Source organism: Pavona decussata, unplaced genomic scaffold, assembly GCF_977016875.1.
Source record: "Pavona decussata unplaced genomic scaffold, jaPavDecu1.1 SCAFFOLD_13, whole genome shotgun sequence".
NCBI lineage: Eukaryota > Metazoa > Cnidaria > Anthozoa > Scleractinia > Agariciidae > Pavona > Pavona decussata.
In genome coordinates this window covers 1409950-1431988 of record NW_028145436.1, presented here as the reverse complement: position 1 = coordinate 1431988, position 22039 = coordinate 1409950, and the positions used below count along the sequence as shown (strand labels likewise).

At 38.7% G+C, this 22039-nt stretch overlaps 1 protein-coding gene and 1 pseudogene across 4 annotated transcripts in view; one reads left to right on the top strand and one right to left on the bottom strand.

Annotated features, from left to right (window-relative positions):
• The window catches only part of LOC146487803 (AP-5 complex subunit mu-1-like), a 21229-nt gene extending 9530 nt beyond the window's left edge, over window positions 1-11699 (top strand). For all 3 annotated transcript variants that reach the window (XM_085127245.1, XM_085127254.1, XM_085127261.1), the window contains 9 exons: window positions 643-777; window positions 1772-1852; window positions 2672-2728; window positions 4230-4487; window positions 6067-6167; window positions 7014-7102; window positions 7757-7908; window positions 8401-8497; window positions 9737-11699. In XM_085127245.1, coding sequence (XP_084983371.1) covers window positions 643-777; window positions 1772-1852; window positions 2672-2728; window positions 4230-4487; window positions 6067-6167; window positions 7014-7102; window positions 7757-7908; window positions 8401-8497; window positions 9737-9825 — 1059 coding nt within the window. In that variant the 3' untranslated portion in view covers window positions 9826-11699. The remainder of the gene's footprint in view (window positions 1-642; window positions 778-1771; window positions 1853-2671; window positions 2729-4229; window positions 4488-6066; window positions 6168-7013; window positions 7103-7756; window positions 7909-8400; window positions 8498-9736) is intronic.
• On the bottom strand, window positions 9849-22039 carry LOC146487802 (selenoprotein N-like; annotated as a pseudogene). Its single transcript, XR_014867975.1, has 13 exons — window positions 21576-22039; window positions 20321-20479; window positions 19203-19362; window positions 18461-18638; window positions 17722-17873; window positions 16686-16736; window positions 16328-16384; window positions 15665-15840; window positions 15251-15356; window positions 14850-14953; window positions 13744-13811; window positions 12546-12644; window positions 9849-11806 (listed from the first exon to the last, which is right to left on the bottom strand). The product of XR_014867975.1 is annotated as a selenoprotein N-like (transcript).

Genomic DNA, 22039 nt, shown 5'->3' with positions numbered 1-22039 from the left:
ATAATTATATTAGTTTTCTATGAGATCTCAAAATTTACCAGTCCTCAACACAAGAAGCTAATTGCTTATTCAAAATGACAACCTGTGAAAGCACATGGTCCCATCATGTAATTTTTGAGGTAAAGATGAAAAAAAGGTATAAACTGATCCAACCCTATATAAGGTTTCAGGAGCTCAGGGGTTTCATTAAGATTTTTAACATTTAATGTTAGTACACCTGGGTAGGATAGTTAACTTAGATATGTTCTTTTATGGAAACGTTGGTTGAGATGTTAAATGCAGCTGGGCAAAGTTGTGTTCACACACGGTCAATAGCCCACTTTGAAAATGAGTGATGGCCTGGGTCGAGAGTAACTACTCAAGTGATTGTGGGATTGTTTGGGGGGACGATAATAATAGCCAACGTCCCCCAAACCTTCCCACAATCGCTTGGGCAGCTACTCTTGACCCAGGCCATCACTCTTTTTCAAAGTGGGCTATTTGCCCAGTGCTGGCGGCCCTTTATGAAATCCCCGGTGCTCTTGTTTCCAGGAAGAGTAAGAGCAAGAGAGAGAGAAAGGGAAAGACTGATCATAGCTTAGCAATGCTTGCTGTAAGCCTGGCATGATCATTGTTATGAATTATTTTGTTCTCTTATTTCAGCTTCAAAGTAAAGTCAGTGAGTTGTACAAATTTCTTTGTGTAGCTGCGCCATTTGGGACTCCAGTTGACACAAACTTTACAACCCTGCAGTCACTCATGAACAACAAAGATATTTCCATACCCCAAAAGGGCAAGGTTTGTGACCAGTGTAAATGTAGATTAAATGTGCAGTTCCAGAAAATATCCATACTCCCCCCATGGAAGGGTTTTTGTTTTGCACCCTCCTTTTCCCAAGAAATTCCAGTTTAGCTTCACACTTTGCTTCTAAAATTTTGGCTTTTAAGACCCCCCTCCCCCCTTCCCCTAGGAATTTCCGATAACCTTCCATGGGGTTGGTATGGATTTTTTTCTGGAATTGCACATTGTAGCTCATAGTATCTAGTATAGTGGTGTACTAAGCATCAGAAGGAACTGCAATCGGTCCCTATGTGGAACGGAAAGACTGTTGTCATATTTTTAAATCAATTTTTAGAATTCCTAGAAATAGACTCTTGTTGATATCGATTCATATTTATCAAGTGAATGCATTTCATTTTTTGTCAGCTGTCTACAGACCTTCAGTAAAAGATGTAAAATTCTGTGATTATTCTTTTAGTAAAACCTCCTGGCTATTCTCCCACAGTGGTTTAATGTCTATGTCTAACAATCTTTAACTTTGCGAATCGGTTAACATGTTTAAACGCCGCCTTAGGTCTCGCCTCTTAAGTAACTTTAGCACTTCCGCTATTTAAGTCATTGCTCTATTTAAGTCAGATATATAAGTTTGATATATAATTTTTAACTTAACTGTATAATTAATTTTTACCTTAACTGTATATTATTGCCTCTGAAAATCCTCTTTAGGGAAGTGGTAATAAAGTACGTAATGTATCCCTCTCCTCTCCACAGTGGCCTCTTTCGTACTCAAGAAGAATAAAATAATGAGGAACACAGGTGTCAATCAGAGACAAATAACACTCACATAAGGGACTGGAGAGAGTTGTCCCCCATGCCATTTTTTCCCCATTTCCTTTTTTCTTTCCATTTCCGATTCTTATGAAGGAGCCTTTGTGGACTGAGGAGTCTATCTTCTGCAGTTTGTGTAACTTTAACATGTTTTTCATCCTGATGTATGTTTATTAATTTGTAGCAACCGACATGGAAGCCTGTGCAGTACAAAGGAAAACAGCAGCTTGTTTTTAATGTTAAAGAAGAGATAAGGGCTGCTCAGGTATGTGATATCTGATGACAAGAAATAATCATTAGTAACCTGCATGCTCTTACTTTTCCCTGGAAACAAGGGAGAATGGGATTTAGGCCCGCATGTGATGCACAAGCGGAGTGAAGGAGTGGGGAAAGGAAGCTCCCCTTACACATCGTATGTGCGCCCAATTTCCCTTCTCCCTTCCCCTTTCTAGCACCTGCCAGGCAGCCTAAATCACAAGTGAGAGCGATTTATTGTAATCTATGGTAATAAGACTGAGTGGAGTCCAGTTCAGTCTGTAATCATATGGGATTGAGTGATTAACAAAATGGGAGAGTCCGATTTGTTTTATCATGAGTCATCATAACCTTTACAATTTCGGAGAACATATGGCTGTGGCAAATAAACAAAGTGCTACATAGTGAGATGTTTCAGAGAATGTAGAAACGGCAAAATATGTGGGAATTAAAGGATCCTGGTCAAGTGTAACTGTCCTATTACAGTGTGCACAATGGCATGTGCTGTCCAACTACTTAGACTTGACGTGACACTGTCCTGTTTATGCTCAAATCATGGCAGCAGATTCGAGAATTTTGTTATAGTTATGATTAGATTACTAATAATATTATTACTTTTACTTGTTGGATTATCAAATACCAACTTGGGCAGCATTTGACGTAATTGTGCCATTTGATATTAGCCTTAATTTTGCAGTTTATCAATGTGTAGTTGTAGCACTGAACAGTGAGGGAGAAATTGATTTGGATGTCAGTTTACATGACTGAGTTTTGACGGTTTGGTGAGGCTGGAAGATATTCATGTTTTCATCTTTTCATAAATTTTCAGCATGTTAAAAAAGAATTTCGAGATGAACGTGAACTCTTTGGGATTATTTCATGCAGGGTATGTACTTGATGTGATGGTGTGGTAGTTGGTGTGCTGTCTTAGCTTTAACACTAAGTGTGACAAAAATAACAGCAAAAACAACAGTTTATTTCATAAATGGAAGAGAAGATCACATACTTAGCTGCCTGCAATGAGAGAAGGCTAATTGAGATGGGTACCTAATGCTTAAATGGAAAATTAAGAGAGTTTCCAGGCACAATTTGTGCCCAAGCCCTTGAAAGCACTGGGTAGCTTTAGTTATTCTTGAATCTGATTACCTCACATGTGTGCAATGTGCTTTTCTCAAGCATACACCGAAAACTATTTCATGCATTTGATGCTCATTAACTGTCAAATATCATTATCAATATCAATATCAATATCAATATCAATATCAATATCAATATCAATATCAATATTTAAGATAAGTCTACCGTTCTCTTCAGTTGACGCTTACAAGCACTCATTTTATGTAAGATCAATCCCAGCATTGAATGCATTACCACCTAACATCGTCAAGTCTGGCTCCTACTCGAAATTTATTAGTTCTTTATATGTTCTGCAAGTGTAATTTAACCTATTGTGCGTCCGCTGGCCGCTCCATTGCCGGATTAGCTTTGCTAACGGCAATTATGCTAATTAAGATTAAAGATCACGTATCATTGATGTGTACAAATGCATATGCTATCATTCAGCTAAAATATGTTCAGTATTGATTGATTGATGCTATAATCTTTATTGAAAAAACCAACTTCATTAAAAATGATTTACAGAAGGGTCCTCTGAAAGACTGAGTAGATACCTTATTATAGGAAAAAATTTGAAATTAACGCGAATTGAAGGAAAAATTACTTCCCCATAAAGTAAATTAACAGGTAACAGGCGCTAAAATTTCAAAATGAGGGAAATTAACGCGTCTTACACAAAGAAAAATAATTTGTTGAGACAACACTCGGGAAAAAATTATTTTAACACCAAGTGTAAAAATCCGAAATGCAAACAATGTTCGTGGAATTGTCCCTAAACATAGGAATCTAGCCACTTTGAGCGTTGTTCACATGCAGTGTCCATGATACCAGCAGATTCCACCCTGGCTGATAAAACAATGTTCTTTCCTTTCTGGAGTGTATCGAGAATTTGGGGCAAAAGTTATGGAAATTAAGGTCGTAGAAATTAACGCGCCACTTAATTAATGACGCAGAAATTAACGTTAACAAAAATTAACGTGACTTAATTTCACGAAGCCTTAATTTCCTATAATAAGGTAACCTAAGATAAAAACTAAGAAGTACATTGGAAATCATATGGAAGTTAAATTTTTTTACTAAAATCAAAGCTAGGGCGGATAAACTACTAATTCTAAACCAAACAACAAAATTGTTAACAACAAAATAACTTTAGAGAGACCACCCTTACAGTATCAGTAATGAAAGCTAGCTGGTGCTGTTTTTTTCCTTTTTATTTGATCAATGTACAACAAAATCCAAACTTTGTGACACTTTGAAACTTTGTTCATCAGGCTGACCTCGAGGGTATCCCAGAAATCACAGCAAACATCACGTCCTCATCCCTGGATTTCCTAGTGGTCCACCCCTGTGTTCTTGAGGGAGACACTCATGTCCAGATCCCCTCGTTCCAGCCATCACAGATGCTCAAGGGTCCTGAGCTGGTGGGAAGGAAAGTCCGATTCAGACCTCCAACTGAATCCTTTCCTCTGTGCCACTACTCTGCAAAGACACCGCATAGCTTGCCTATCCAAGGAATATACCAGATGCAGGTGACTGAAATCTCTTACTGGCTGCCGTGATCTGGGATTTATTCTAGAGCTGGGGCATTATGGAATTACTGCAAATAAAAATATGGATTCGCCAAATTGAATTTTAGTTTTATGTCAACCCTGAGGAAGACCTGTAAAACTAATCGAAACGTCGGTTTTAAGAATCATTTTAACCTTCTGAAAATCCCAGAGAATAGACAACTTTTACAGTATTTAAAATATATTGATGCTTAAAGTTTGCGCTAGTGTGTCAAGTAATATATCAAACACGAGGAAGAGTGTTTCATCAGATGTCCAAACACTGAGAAGTAGGTTGAAAAAACAAGGCGCAGCCGAGTTTTTTTAAACGACTTCGAGGTGTTTGGATATCTGATGAAACGCACTTTCAAGTGTTTGATATGGCTTCTCAAATGATCAATAATTCTTGGAGAAATTCAAGGCTAAAGTTGGCAAAATTTTATGGTAATTAGGATCACATATCAAAACCACGGTCACGGTAGTGATTTTCTTTGTTTTTTCTTGATGAATTATTAATGAGTTTGAGAATCAGGGTGGACAAATTTTGTGAGGGAAGTCTATCTATTTCAAAAAGGTTTAGCAATTGAAGGGCTGGGAGCGTGACCGACCTAAATGCATTTCATATCGCGTTTTGTTGTTTTAGCTCAGATTCACCGGTGTTTTAACATGAGGCCTTGAATTCCTCCAGGAAACGCTGCTCCAATGTTTTATCCGCTGCTTTGCGCCTCGTTTTGTGATAAAAATGGAAATCTTGCCCATAATCATTGGTTTTAATTGCACACGAATCGCAAAGCAACTTATAAAACATTGGAGCAACGTTTCCTGAAGGAATTCAAGGCCATGCACATGCAAAAACTGTAGTGAATCTGAGCTGAAACAATAAAACGGATCTGAAAAGTCATTTACGTCTGCTATGCTCCCAGCGTTTCAATTGTTTCAATATAAATCTAAAAAAATTGCACTTACAATATTCAAGCTACTACAGTTTTACCAACGTGTAAAAAGTTTGAATTTTTACACCCATGCACCAGTCTATAGCTAAATATAAAGCCATGCACGAGAAGGTCAAACACTATTGCCCCTTTAGTGACAGAAGACCTTCTTTAATCTTCAAGGGAGGGAAAGGGAGGCATAAGCCAAGTTCTAGAACAAACCCCGGCTGTCAGAACAAAACTAAACTGACTGCAGTATAAATCATCATGGAAAATGTTAAGAAACTTGTACATCTTAAAAATGCCAGTAGGCAGTCATATTACACAACTTTCCACTGAAGAAATTGTTTGTTGCGTGGCATATTTTTTTTCCTTCTTCCGATTTTGGCTTTAAATGGTGTTTTCCTTGCGTGCGTGTTGAAAAGGTGTAATATATGTACGCTCCTCTGCTTCATTTGTTTTCATGTACCTTTTCACTTTAAAATGCCATTCCATGTATGACTCACTGTGTGTAGTATAGTCATACAGTGTTTTATTTTTTAACTGTCCTTTGTCTTTTACGTGTTTTAAGTACCATACAATTTATTTATTTATTTATTTATTTATTTATTTATTTATCTCATCTCCAGGGTGATACAAATTCCGTGCAGGTGTCTGTCCAATTAAAACTCAGTAATAAAGTCAAGAATTCATTTGAGTACTGCGAAGTGCACCTTCCCTTCTTTCACAGGTTTGTTGTTTTAATTTTATACAGTGCTCTAGCAAACTGTACTCTTTTTTGTCGCAGCAATTTACTTTTTTTTTCTCTTAGACTCACCGCTGGAAAGTTTTGAAAGTTATAGACTACCGTTGGCCTCTTTTCGCGCACAGGGATGGCTGAACAAGAAGAACCCATGAGTGTTTTGAGTCGTTTCAACATGGCAGACAGTTTTCGCGCTCATTCGCTCTGACGAAGGGCTAACGCTCGAAACGTCAGCACTCGAATCTCTTCTTTATGGCAGCCAAATTACCTTTATACCAAGGAATTTTCGCGTTTTTTTGCATGCTCTTCACCCTAGACTATTCCTGAGCGAGTAAAAGGACTAGTCAGGAAATTGAATACTTTGTGCACCTTTCCGCAGTATATTATAACATAGCGCGCGTGCTTCGCTATCTAATTCCTATTGGCGTCATCATGGTACATTTCTCAACACACGCACGGCCGTGCGTCCATAAAATGACGTGTGCAAATCAGACAAACTCGGGTTCCCTTCACTTAGTTTTTACAAAGTTTCCCCAGAAATGGAAGAAAATTGTGAAGAACTACCCGACTTTTCTCTTGTAATTGAGTCTTCTCCAACTGTACCGTGCACAACGTAAACATCGGGATGAAAGGAACCCCTAGCTCCTGCCTTTAACTTTGACTTAAACATTCTGTGGGCTTGGAAACTTGTTTGTCTACATTTTCATTGACTTTAAACTAATCAAAGAAGCATATTTTCATTGATACCATTGTGGCGTGTTTTAAGGAGGTAATCAGTGTAGAAGATGTAAAATTAAGTGGCAGCTTTGTACTTTCTATTATCTTCCCCTGTAGAGGACCTGTTGTTCGAGTGGATTCTGCGGGTCCATCAACAGGCAGTATTCTACTTTCCCCTGACAAAAGACGTGTGGTGTGGAATATAGGTCAGTATATACAGCAGACGGTAAAGCCTTAGATTTGACTTAATTGTTCAAATCATCTCCGAAAATGGACGACCTTATTGGTACTTAATTTCGCGGGTACTTAATCAGTTTCGCGATTTTGACGAGACAGTATCTATTCCGCGGGGTTTTATTTTTGCGATTTCAATAGGCAAATATGAACAAAGGGCATTAAATTTCGCGATTCAAGCGTTCACATCTTCATTTTAGTTTTCAAAATAATGAGAACTACAAGGAACCAATTAATGGCAATTTTAACGACTACACGAAAGATACTCTAAGGGATTTGTACGAATCTAGCGATTCAGATGAAGGTGATAGATAGATTGTCTACTCCATATGTGAAATATTTGCAATTTAACGTTATTTGACAACAGAAGATACAAAATGGAACTTACCAGTAGTAAAACCAGTTAATAATTTGTGTATTTGTTGATACGTATCCTATATACTGTATATTGCTATTACATGTTAATCATTTTTTTTCTGTGATTTGACTAGATGGGTATTAAATTTCGCGAGGATTTTTATTCGCGGGTTTTCGCGAAATTAAAGACCCGCGAAATGAAGTACCAATAAGGTATTCTCCACAACATCGACTGATTTAATAACATAATGTGTGCTTATGACCGTTAGGTCAGAAGTTTCCTTCCAAGACTCTTGAAGCCTCGCTGAATGCTACTGTGTTCTTTGGAGAGAAAAGACAACAGACGATAGACAGTCAACAGCCAGCTGCTGGTGTGTTTATGGAGGATGCTTTCTGTACTGGAATCAACAGTTATGCCCAGGTAACTCTCTGGGAGGGAACCTTAGTTTTACAAGCCCCATGGTTTTTATTAGGTTCTCTCGCCACTTCTTTTCTATCTACTATAACTTTATAATCATTGGTAATCATTGTAATCATTGTAATCATTGTAACTTGTGTGTGATAAATAAACTAAATAAATAAATAAATAAATAAATAAATTAATTAATTAATTAATTAATAAAACGTTTGGATTAATGGTTCTCCCTTACTTTTCCTTTCCCTTTTTGCACTGCAATTTGTATTTGCTGCCACTTAAACATCGTTTCCTTTGTATTACATGTAGATCACGCGTTATTTTCCTGCGCTTGGCACCAATCGCATGTTTTCCAGCGCTTTCTTCGTCGCCTTATTTGGTATGAAGCGATTGAATACTCTGTTAAGGCCCTATGGCAGCTGTAAGTAAACTAGAGTGATTAAACTATTGAATCGCGTTATTCCGTTAAACATTACCTCTATCACTAAATGCCCACAGGTTTTTTTCAAGATACAAGACTTCACTTTGTCTGGATGTGCCATAGATCCAAGGTCATTAGTTGTTTATCCTGGCGGGAAATTCAAGTTAAATATTAGTAAGTATGTAAATGGTGAACGCACAAAACCCCAACGAAACGCTTGCTACCAGACTGCGAGCAGTTTCTTTCTTCACGCTCGCGCGAGTCCTCGCGCGATTTCTAGCGAGCGGCGACCGCGAGCCGCTCTCGTACACTTTTCTAATTTGCATAATTTTACTGTCGCTTTGCGCGCGTGATCTGAGGAGAAAAAGTAGGACAGTGCTCGCAAACCTTAAAAGATCCTGTAGGATAAACTAGCAATGGACCGAGTAATGTTCCTAGCCGGTCGCGACGTGTTACGGACTCCAAACTACGTGGAGGCCTTCTTATTTTTATCGGGGATAGTGCAGCGAGAAACAAAGCATACGAGAGGGCGAAAATCTCGTCACCTGTTGCGCGGACAGTCGACTCATTCGTGCGCGTTCAGGCGTTCACGTTTTATATGGCCCGACTGTGAACAAAGGGACTGGCACTTGCTAAGCAGATCCTTTCCGTATTCAGCTTTACTCTCGACTGTCACTAAGATAAAGCTCTGTCAAATAACGCATGATAGTTCACGACAGTTATGGGAAAACATTACTCCTGAAACTGTAACTATCAAAGGCAGTTTGGCCAAGACTTAGAAGAGGGTATGTTTCTAGTATAACGAAAACCGGAGATACAAATAATTTGTAACCTTGAGAGGTACTGGGCTTCGAGATCTACATGAGCATTAGCAGTTAACGAACAAACTGTTTTGTTACAGTGCAATGTTCCGTGTGTCTTTCTCTCGTAACCTCGTCGTGAGAATGTTTCGAGTCGAATTTGATGGAACCGCACTGCCTAACAGGGCTTAAAGGGACTGCGTCATCCCAGGCGCATGCGCGCGTTGATGAGAAGCACTTTGAAGTCGTTGGTCCAATTTTTTCAAATACCGTCGGAGTTCAGGAAGCTGTTTTTATGTTTGAATCGCGTTAATCTTCGGGAAGTTAACGTAATTTGTTATTTACAAACGTTCTTTGGTAATTACAGAAGCTCTTTGTTGTGATATTTTTGTAAGCTTTTGCAATGGCGGAAGAACAAAAATCCCGCGACGAGTATACAAATTAGTTTCAACCGGACTCTACTGTGCATGTGCTCCAGCTGACATAGTCCCTTTAAACATGACGGAATACATCAATAGATTTAAAATATCTTGTGCAGATTATGTTTCGAAGTCTACAGATTCATCAAACACTGCTTTTCTGGTAACAGCGAATTTGTTTGGTTTTTCCGCAGCTTACGAGTTTTCAACAGCAGACTATAAGATCTGGAACACTAATGGAGAAGCTTTGTTCGCCCATCCTCCTCCGGTGATAATCTCTTAGTGGTTACAAGACAGCGACATCTTTGTTGGACAGTTTATTGCAGGAGTCTTTACAGCAGAATGCTAATACCCTTGTTTATAAAAGGCAATAGTTATGAACCCTGACAAACTTCTTTGCTATATGTTTTTGTTCGCATTTTTGGCCTTAACCGTGCACAAACTACAATAGATTTTGAGATGTGTTGGAGCAACTGACGAATAGGTGGTTTGTATCGCCGCCATGTTGGTGGATAAAACAAAATGAAATTTGTTCACAAAGTTTGCATAAAAATGGCAGGTAACTCCCGGGGCCGGGTTGTTCGAAAGCCGATTAACGCTAATACCCGATGAAAAATTGACCGAGGTTTTCATTGAGCTCATTAAAAACGTCTTTAAAAGCTAATTTTAAGCTAACGGTAAAGAAACGTCTCAGTCAAAACTGAGGGACAAAAATCTTTTTGAAGAGTGTTCATTGATTACTCATTAAACTTGAAAAACAGTTCGTGTTAACTCAGGATTAGCTTAATCGGGCTTTGAACAACCGGGCCCAGAGGAGAAAAATCCCATTGTTCCTGTCCGCCAACATGGCCGCCATGACGTCACATGCAAACCATCAATAGAAGAGTTCCTGTTGAGATATTCAACTGTGGTGCGAGCATTAAAACAAAAAGATTGTGCACTGTCGCGGCCCTTCCAACATAAATTGCAGCACCGTTTTTGTCATGCCAAGGTTTCATAACCAGTCCGTCAATAGGCCATTTTACAGTTGTGTACTAAGTGACCTGGCCTTGCATTGGAAGCGAGCCTTGTTTTGATACAGACCTCACTGCTTTTCATATGTAGATCATGCTGTTCTTATGCTAACTAGTTTTCATCTACATATGAAAGCAGTGAGGTTTGTATCAAAACAAGGTCACCTCCAGCCTCGCTTCCAACGCAAGGCCAGGTCACAAAGCACACAACTGTAAAATGGCCTATTAACTATGCTAATACCATAGTGCATTAATCTAAGTTCACCCGCAGTTCAAATACACTCGATTGCAAAAACGTTGACACCTAAAAGCATGAACCATGAACGATGAGACCCAACGCATTTGTGGGTAGTGTTTAAAACTTGGCCCCTGTTGGCTAACTTGGATACCTTAAGGAAACCTTGGACAATTTCCATCATACACCACGTGCAACTAACTTTGGTTATCAACCGTCACACGAGAATAGAATATTATGCAAATAAATTTAGTACACTTATACCCATAAAGCCACCGGGTCTCATAGTTCACGGTTTATGCTTTTTAGGTGTCAACGTTTTTGCAATCGAGTGTATATGTTTAATATATGTCATATAAATTTAGTCTAAGTTGTGTTAAGTTATATTACAAAATGTACAGCCAAATAGGCAAATTCTATTCAATATAAAAAAGCTATAAAACCTATTCTTGAAATTGTAATACTGTAAACTATATCTTTTTCTTCATACATTTTCTCGTTTCATCAAACAACTTGCACACAGAGGCCTGCGTTTGTTCAAGTCGTCATCATTCAGAGAAGCATATATGAAGTATAAAATTAACAAAGACCGTGGGGAGACCGTTGGTAATACTATAAAGTACTATGATAAATGTAATAAATTAGTATTTTATTTTGTATTCTACATAAGTGCTTGGACATGTCTACGCTCTCCCAACGTTTTCTCACGAGTTTTGTGTAGAGGTGCTTATTTTCTCCTTTTCACTGTTTTCAAACTAAACCTGACACTCGCATCGCACTGCTCGTTTTTTCTCTTTTCATTAAAATACTAGAAAGAGTACGTATGTATATCGATTATTTGTATAAAATTAGAATTACAAAAATAGTTCTAGTTAAAGTTAATTAATAAAATTACATTTTTCTCTACAATGTCAGTCTTGCATTCTTATATCTTAAGTTGGCTAGCTTTAGCCAGACCTTCTTCCAGAAACTTGTAGTACATAAAACTTAAATCGTCAGGAAAGTCGGAAGGAATCCTGCGGAAAACAAGACAAATGAATGTATCTGTCATCGATCATAGTCCGTGCTGGTTTTTGGACATAAAATTCAAGGAGTATTCAAAGACTAAAAACTGAGTTTTCAAGTTTTCTTTGTCTTGTCATTGGTCAAGAGCAACTTCAAAAAGGTTTCCCCGGATATAATCTGTCCCTCCCTCACTGCCTTGTCGGGGACAAGGTATCAGAAAGCAGCACGGAACCATCTCCAGCTGGCATAAGCGAACCGCGGGCCGAAATCTCGTGGTGTATCGCCATGGTACAACGCTCCGGCAAACCGTCCAGAGGTACCGCTGTCGGCTGTATTTTTCTCTCTTTTTCAGCTGGCAAGTCGCCCGAAGACATCGTAGGGAAAGAAGCGTTTCATTCATGTCCCTTGTCAAATTGTCGACGGGTATTGCATACTATTCATTGCGACTATGATGACCCGGTGCAGAAGGGATGTCAAGGAACAAAGGATTTGTTACAGCGAAAAGTCAAATACGATTTTTTACGAGCCTGACAGGGGTCCTGATATGCAGGAAAAACAAATGAGACATTTTGTACCCAGTTAGAACCAGTGTTTCGATAAAAAATCTCAGCAAACTAGATAGTTAGAAACGTTCCAGTCAGTTAACCGTCTAATGTATTCAGTTCCCGGCCAGCTCTATTCCAACCTGCAGAGCGGGTTTTTAGTTGAGCGGCCCCATCAGGTACTCCTGGTATTTCAGTATCAACTTACGCCAAAAAGCCATTTGAGTTGCCATCCATCAAATCGTTGGCATTTATTCTTGACAAGACAGTTCCATTTGGAAGAGAAACCATTGACTCTACAGGAAACCTTCAACAAAAGCAACAGTTGTTAATGTCAGCTGACCAGTGTGCACATTAAAACAATTCTTACCGACTTCTATACACTTTTTCATCCTTCCGTCCGTCTATTCCTCCATAATTTGACTGCAAACTTATTGGGTTCGATAACCGCAAAAACTAATACTGATTTTGAAAACTCGACCATGAGATTAATGATCCAGTTTTTACGCCGCCAACAATTCATAATTGTACGAGAAACAAGTCAACCAACCACTAAAAAGTAGTAACAAATTACTACCAAAGTCTATTAATCGCAATCTTCGTTTGAGCCTGTCAAATTTTCTCTTATTTTTGAACATGTGCTCCCACTAAGATAAATGTTAGCAGAATAAAACACGTTGGTTGAATTTTGAACGTCACGTTATTATCGTATTTAGCAGTCGTCGAAGAAGACGGCTCCATTCCTGTCACACCTACTTGAATGTGATTTGACGTGAAAGAAAGAAACGGAATTTTAATATTATCTGTTTGGAAGGAAAAGATGCTAAGAGGTGCTGAAGAATTCACGCGCAAAGGAAAACGTGCCTTTTTTTCCACCATCGCAATGGGAGGGGGGAGGGGCAGGGAGGAGGGGGTAGGGACGGTCTTAATTTTTCATTTGAATTGTGGAAGTTTGTAACCTCTGACGTCTTGTTGTTTCTTTCTTAGCTCAGGTGTATAATCGGGACCGGCAAGATACTGCTGAGGGTAACCTGGCGATGGACTAGCATCCAATCTGCGGCAATAAGGGGGGTTAGGGTAGCAATGCTCCAAGTTCCTTGATACTCTTGAGTACAAATTAAGCTCCGTCCTTGTGGGACACCTGTAACTTGTGGGGGCGATCTGCACCCTTTGCAACGAACGCGTCCTAACATGATTGGTTGAGAGGACAAAAGAACGAACAACAGAACAATGTTCCCAGCCCTAAAAAACAATGCAGCTGCAGGTTATCAGGGTCCAGTGAAAGTAGAGCTTTTGAAAGGTGCAGGTCTACTGAAATTGTGTACCATTTTCAAGAAACTGGTTCCAGGCAGTCTAACCTAGTTTAGGGTGACCTGTTGTCAGTAGCCCGGCGCTGATGTACTTACCTATAACTGTCCAAGTGAGACTTGGCTGCCTTCGACATGTCATCCTCTGTAGCATTGGCAGCTATATCCTGCAAACACAAAATTCAACAGTGTTGCTTTAAATCAAGGAAGTTCTAAAGCATCCAAATATAACGCAGCTGTACATGCTCTTCAAATTTCTTATTGATATATTAGAAGCACAGCTGGGATCTCCCTCCACCCCCCTCCTCTTCGAATTCCCCGATTTTAGTTAGGATAGGATAGGATAGGATAACTTTATTTATACACGGTTTTTCCATCAGCTACTTAGATTATCATTATCAACTAACTCTCTATCTACCTAACTAGGATTAGTTTGAAAAGGTTAGTTTGAAAAAGGTCGCTTTGTAACAAAACGCATCAACATGGCGAACTAATCTCAGGGCCATCCAACGGTTTATTTCTGTTGATATCTGTTCGGATGGCCCGCTTACTTGTCTCAGAAATTCGAATTTATTCGTAGAGAAAATCTACAGTTTTCTTCCTCAAAATGTCAGCACAAAATTTTGTTACACTGGAAAACTAATTCCTTTCGTTTTCGAAGAGACAAATAAGCCATCTAGAATTTTTGTAAAACCAACAGCAGCTGGTAAATTTCGTTTCCTAAACTTTCTACGACTTAAATTTTCAAGTAAAGCATCCAAATGGATCAATCTTTATTAGCTTACACAAATATGCCTTTAAATGGTCACAAAAACGGGTCTGTGAACATTGGGCTCCCTCCATGTTAGCTGAATTGGCGACACTACACCTTTAGGTGTCCTGCAAGTACCCGTAGTCTTCGGGTAATGTGATTGGCTTGGCTGTACTATATATTTACCAAATACTCACAAACACGTGGCAAATTGTAAGTTTTGGCTCTGTCTTCCAAAACCTGGCCACCGCTTGCAGCAGCGCAATGTTTCCTTCACACAACACGTCCACTACAGTGTTGTCAATGTTCAAAAATCCTGGTTTAAATTTCTCAGAGATCTCACAGGTACCAGTATGATTTTCGTATTTATTAAGTAAGTTATTTTACACTAAATTTACGGGAACCTTAAATTTCCGACCTTAAGATCTTAATTGTAGACCTCTAATTTACCAACCTTAAGCTCTGCTACAAGAGTCCAGCTGCTGATGAATTTCTCCTTCAACAGACGGACAACGGGCGAACTCTCCAAGGGCCCATCTCGGAGAGTTCGCCCTGAACCTGCCAAACAAACCATAGAAAAGATAACTCAGCATTCTAACAACGAATCCAAGCCATCTTACTCCCTTCCAACCCTGTCTGTTGGTCACTAGACTCCTTTGCATGCAACTAATATACATAAGCATGCACCAATACGTATCCTCTGCCCAAAGGAAACGGGAGACGTCTGTGCGCAGGCTTATACATACAAGAACAAAATGACTTGTGAATTGTCTAATTAAAAGCCTTGCAGCCATCGGCACAGGGGTAAATGTAAACAATTAAAAGATGACAAGAACACTGCCAGTCAAATCATACCTCAGCATGACTGATCATCTAAAGCTCCCCACAACAGAATGTGATGAACAAGTTTGTTTTTCGCTTTTGCTTGATTCATGGCATCTTGAAATGGTAAGTAAGCTACCTGGAAATCAATGTGTACGCGTTTTTCTCAATAGAAGTTACTGCTATCTTTGTATAAAGAATATTTTGGGACCTTATTTCAGGGTGAGGAGGGTGGGCTTGTATTCAGGGGGTGGAGGAGAGGGGGGAGGAGAGGGAGGAGGGAGGGAGGAGGGGGAGGGGGGAGAGGCAAAACTTCCAGGGAAAATTGAAAAGTATCACAGGAAATTAATGCTCAGTTCCACAGGTTCCATTTGGAAGACAAAGTGCTTGATTATGCAACGTAGAAGAAACGAGTTGACATGATGGTTGTTTGTAGCCGATTAATACCTTCTTAAAACCATAAAACTTTCTTTCAATTGCTTTGTAAGCTTCCTCAAATGAAATCTCTTGATCCCACTTGAGGGCATCACCAGACTGGGTAGAGTTCAAGCCTTCATCAGTTTGTTCATCACTAAACAAAGCTGACGACATTTTACTTTGAAGCTCCATTTGTGGTAGAAATCCTCAGAAAGAAAAGATTCAAAGCAAATATTACTATCATCATCAGGTACTTGCATAAAGACAATTAGGTATGGAAGCATTCCAATTTTCTCCATACATGTATAATATGTCAACTGACTCTATTTATTTATTTATTTATTTATTTACAAATTTGCCGATGGCAGGTAAACAGACAAGCGGACATTTGCGTCCCTTACTGTCTAATCAGCCATGTCCCCATTCATCCCTGGCACATGGCCGAAAGTGAAAGTCACCGGATGAGCTGATCGAGAAGACTCTATCGCACTTGGTCCCAAGCCTCAGACAGGCAGCTTGGCTTGCTCGATAAGCGCAATTAGACCAAAGAACGAGGCTGTTGTCTAAAAACGTTCCTAAAAATGAGGCCAAATTAAAGGCTACAGTTGAGGCATTAGGTAGTGTGCCACCCTTGAGTTGATACAATAATAATATTATTCAAAACATTGACCCAGACATGTACAATCCACTTACCAATGTCAACCTCCATATTTCCACCACCTTCACTGTCCTCTTTGTCATTTTTAGTATCTAAATAATACAAAAAAGTGTAAATCATGTAAATTATACATAGACAATGTTCAAAGATGTCCTCCTGTCTAACATCAAAGATTGTGTTAAATCATGAATTGACCAAACCGCACTTACGCAGCACCATATTTTCTACTTATTAATGACAGCTGAGGTGGCCTCTATTATAAGCCTGGTGGTTTCTTGAGGTCTTCTCACCATTACCTTGACTTGTAAATTGAATGATTTCTTTTTTTAGTAAGGCAAATAAATGATGATGATGATGATGATGATGATAATTATTTGTAATCTTACACTGTACCTTTATCTTGATCAGGATCAGGTGGTTCAACAGGAACTAACCATTCCATGTCTGCAACGGGAAAAGAAGAATGATGATACGGCTGTCCGTGTACATGTTCTCAGAACAATTTATTATAGACTGATGCCTTTTCAAAGATTTTAAGACCCACTGATAGGATTCCTAGCATCCTAAAGGGGTACCGGCAGGGGATACTCCATATACTCCTATACAGGGAGGCTCTTCCTGAAAGGAAGCCTTTCTCACCCGCATAGTATGCAAAAGGGTAGTGAAGTATTAAAGGTTTCAATAATAGACTGGGAGCGGAAAAAGGAGCACACAGAGTATCAATCCCAGCATAAAAAACATAGCAAAACTGAACGGAAATTCATCGCAGAAATTACAAAGGAAAACTTAGGCTTGCTGCCAGTGATGCAGAGGATTTACCTCTGTAATAAGCTTATCTTTGAGGGAAAAGAAAAGGGTAAATTTCTTTCTATATGTGATGGTAGTTCATTTCAGTAAAACTTGGTATGTGAAGGGGTAAGGGGCAGAATGTTGGGAGGAGCTTCCCCCTCTGAAACTTGATTGAGTATTCTCCCCCCCCCCCCCCCCCCCCGCCCTCTGAAACTTGATTGAGTATTCTCCCACCCCCTCAAGGAGAAGGCTTATGATTTTCTTACTTATTGTACACTTTTCTATACTATAAAAATATGTTCCACTAGCTAAGCATTAAACAGCCTGGTGATGATGATGATGACAACGATGATGATGATAATGATGATGGCGATGATGGCGACGGTGAAAATGATGACGACATTGACAATGACGACGGTGATGATTATGACGATGATAGTATTACTTTTACTCACTCAGATATAAATATGTGTTTATGTTGTAGGTTAAAATGAATTGATTTGGTTGATTTGTATTTTCCTTTCTTTAGGTTGGGTAATTTACATCTGAAACAAAGGAAAATACAAATCAACCTACATGTAGGCTGAGATCATTTTAACCTGGGATTCATTTTAACCTACAACATTTACATTATGCTCACCGACATTGAGGCTTCTATTATTTGGAACAGCTAAATGGAATGAATGCACATGGCTGCCATCTTTCTTAATCACAATGTTTCCCAGAAACTGTCCAGGAGTGAACCAAAATGGCAACAAAGGAGGCTCATTTAACTGATATTCAGCATGGATCCTGTGGAATCAAAAGATTTGTGAGCATCTTTTAATTTTCTCTCTTCCTGGTCTCTAGATTTAAGGCTTTAGCCAGCAGAGGGGATTTCCATGTAAAGTTTAACCTCAATTTAACAAACCTCTTTATATGACAAAGTCCTTGGTATTAATAACAACCAACGATCTCCAGCCGGGGCTTAATTAAAATGTATAGAACAGAACCTCAACATAACAAACCCTTTCCCTAGTCCCTTCAGTTGGTACTTGGTTAAATTGAGGTTCCACTGTATCCTGTGGGCGATAGCTTGGAAATTCACCTCATCTGTTTAAAACTGTACGAGAGACTGCATGCCTCTTGAATGCCCAACTTTTGATCAATAATGTATTATATTTCTGAGAACTGATTACAAAGCCTAATGAAGCTTGTCAGAGTGAATATCAGAAGCAAGACCTCATGGAAGACACAAAAAATGTTTATCTTTTGCTGATCATGTTGAAGTGGGAATTTCTTGACTTGAAACTTTATCAATTACAGAAAACAAAATTTTTTGGGAAGTCACCAATGCAAGTCATGTTGTAGACTAGGAAGGTCAATCACAGTCTACAAACCTGAACACGATATCCCAGTAGTCTTTATTCTCTGCTCGCACGCAAGCTACTGTTCCTTGTGGGCCAAATCTCGTCAGCAGATATGGCCGAGGGTGAAACATGGTTAAGAGTCTGTAGATAATGGCCAGTCTTCCTTTTATAATGGGAGGATAGTATCGCTCATTGGTCAGACCTGGGCCTAGAGTCATCAACAATAACATACCAGGTGTTAATCATGGGATGAGTTTTCAAATATATTTATTTAATGATTTTTATTTGTTGGTAGTTATTGTATAGTACAGGTACTGAGTATGACTTACAATAAGTAGCATTATTTGTCTGACGAGTAGTTCCTGTCATATTGTTTTTTTCTGACTTTGCTCATGCGCTGAATATTGTTAATGGTAGTCATTTTAGATTTTTCTGAACACCCTAAAATTAATGGTACAATAAAAGAACATTAACTTCATTTTCAATCATAGAAATATAAAAGGAACATTTCACCAATGCTGATGTGGTCACTGTTCAAAATTAATAACTAAGTGACTAGCCAACTTTCAAGTAACCAAAATTAATCATGAATTTGCACCATAAACATATATACAAAGATCAGAATTCCTGTAACTAATTAGTAATGGAGAGAAAAACCCATGCAAAACAACCATCCAACCCCCCCCCCCTCCCTCCCTCCATCACACCCAACCCTGTCAAAGCAATAGAGATAATCTACAAATATGGACATTTAGTGCAGCATACATCATACCTCCTTTTCCAAATCTGGATTCTACAATATACCATGGTTGTCCTAATGTAGTTGGTTTAACACCTGGCAAAAAAGCTTCAAATTCTTTTACTGAGAATGTAGCCAAAGAGGCAGCAGCACTTGTCCAAGATGTCAGCCCTTGCATCTGGTTTTCATTTCCCTGGCAAAATCAAACAAACAATAAAAAGACAATTTCATAACAACAACAAAGAAACTATTGAAAAACATATTTAGAATACAATAATTATTGCACTAATTTTAACCTGCAGGTAACCTGTTGCTATTTTCTGCAGATTAGTTAAACTGTTATGCTTCACTTTTAATTAATAGACAAACGTTATACAAAAATCCGTACCATAGAATCCATCCTATAACTGTCAATATTAATTGTGGGATATGGTAATTAACAACAAGTATGGTCCGTAGAATCAGAGCTAACTATAGTCCTACATAGTGTAGAAGAGTGCTTAGGTCTTAATACTAAATACATGTGCAAGATGAGTGTTTAATAAAAAAAATAATAACCTTTATTTACCCTCGGCAGTGTTTATAGCACAAGTGCTAGTGGGGCCGAGCATTAAACTTCATAAAGAAATAATTTAAATTGAAAATAGCACGGTTAAAAATCCCAACTGGCAGCAGGCAGACCAGCTGGCTATTTACAGACGCAGGCAAGGAGTTGAACTTATTTTTATTTATTTATTTATTATTATTATTATTATTATTATTTTTTTGGTATTTATTGTCTTATCTATTAATTTCCTACTGTTTGTATCTTAAATTATAAAACCTTTGTAATTAGCTATATACAACCGCTTTGTCTGAATCAATTCTTGTAAACAACTTTAATTAATAAAAAAAAATCAATAAAATACAAAAAAAAAAAAGGAGTTGAACTTGGGGCTACCGAGAAACAACTCCAGCTAGTGGTCAGAGTGGGACTTGAAGCTGGGATTCCCGGATTTCAAGTCGAGTGCCCTAACCACTCAACCACGCTGCACCCCCCCCCTCCCCCCTCCTATATAACCCTAAATATCTCATTTTGTATTCAGACCTAGCATTTTGATGAAAACACCTCTTGTCTAACAACCTTTCTTTTGACAAAATCTTGTACTCACAGTATCATAAGGTTGGTCTGAATACTTTGACATTGTTGAGAGAACCAAGGGGATGAAATAAGACATGATCGTCAACTTTTCTCCACCCACATCCGGCTGCCAGTCTTCTACAAAGCCACTTTCACTGGGTTCAAAAAGGCGATGATGATCGTCTTCTAACTACAATTGAGAAACAAAAACACTTGAGATTTTTGACCATTTCTTATAGGCCTTATTACAGTTTTCAACGCCATTTTAACAAGTAGGCAAACACGTCTTGAAATAACAGTGTTTGTATGGAAATCCAATGTCAAATAATTTTCATAAAACACCAGTTCTGAAAAATTCATTAATTGGAAACTTTAAGCACTATGCAAAGGATTTTACAGAAAATAACTGAGGAATGTAGCTGTGCTAGAAAGCATCTAGTTGCGTTTTGACATTTCCATACATTTGTCTGCATAGCGAACCAGCCATGAACTGCTACTAAAAATAGTTTACGGGAAAAAATACAGGGAAATGAATGGAAAGTTCAAAACACGACTGGACGCTTTCTGGCACAGCTACATCCCTCCAATTTTTTTTTTCTTAAAATCCTTTTCCTAGTGCCAAAAGTTTCTAATTCATGAATTTTTCAGAAGCGATGTTTAATGAAAATTATTTGACAATATCGGATTTCCATAATTTCAGAGAGAAGAAAAAGAAAGGGGTGGTGTTGGGTGATGCCAGGCAAAGGTTGGGTACTTGAATCTAGCTGAGATTTTCAGTTAAAATGCCCCACTGCAGGGCATTTGTTGATGAAAAAAAGGAGTCACAGTAAAGTGTCTGAAAATTTGTTGGAAAGTCCACTGAGACAGTCAAAAGTACCTCTTACGAACAGATAAGTGACATGTGCATGATACCATCCACTAATATAATTATATCTTCCCGCTAAAAGGAATAAGGGGTTATTGTGCCACTAACCACCAACCATCCTACCTCCACCCGCAGCCCCCCCCCCCCCCCCCCCCAAATATCATGTAAAGACATTTTAAACAAAACACCCATAGAAATTGAATGAATGTGACACATAATTTGTACTTCACATAACAACAAAGCCGTAACACCATTTAGACTTCTTCTAAAGATCCTCTTTTGGGAAATGCAATATTTTTTCCAGCTCAACATTCAAATCAGCCACCCTCAATTAATTAATAATTGTTACCTAATTATGGTACGTTGCAAAGAAAACCGGATTCTTAACATACAAACACCAAAAATAATTAGGCTTACTTACTTTTCGATTCAAAATTCTGTTTGCAACTTTGACAAATTCAGACAGATCAAGAGCACCATCTAAATCCTCATCATATGTCACAAACAAACTGACAACTTCCTCGTCCACCCTGCCATTTTGCGCGTACTGAACGCTTGCCTCGGTGGTGTCTCTCTGCTTCACGCTCTTCAAGAAAACTGGAGAAATAATAAGGTGATCAACAATAACTGCAACAGTTGCGAACAAGATCGACGCAAGAACAACTTTCAAGGCGGAAGTTGGTTTATTCTCCACAGTTTCCACAACCACGTCGCAATTTTCCTTCATCTTCAAGGACGTGACCTTTCGCAAAAACGCAGCTGTTCACCAAGCTATTCGATGCATCTGAAATAAAGGAAGACTACGTTTAACTCTGCATGTAGTAGCCACATTCCTTTGATTTGTTAATTTAAATGTTGAGCAAACTGCAAACTGCAGTACGGGTA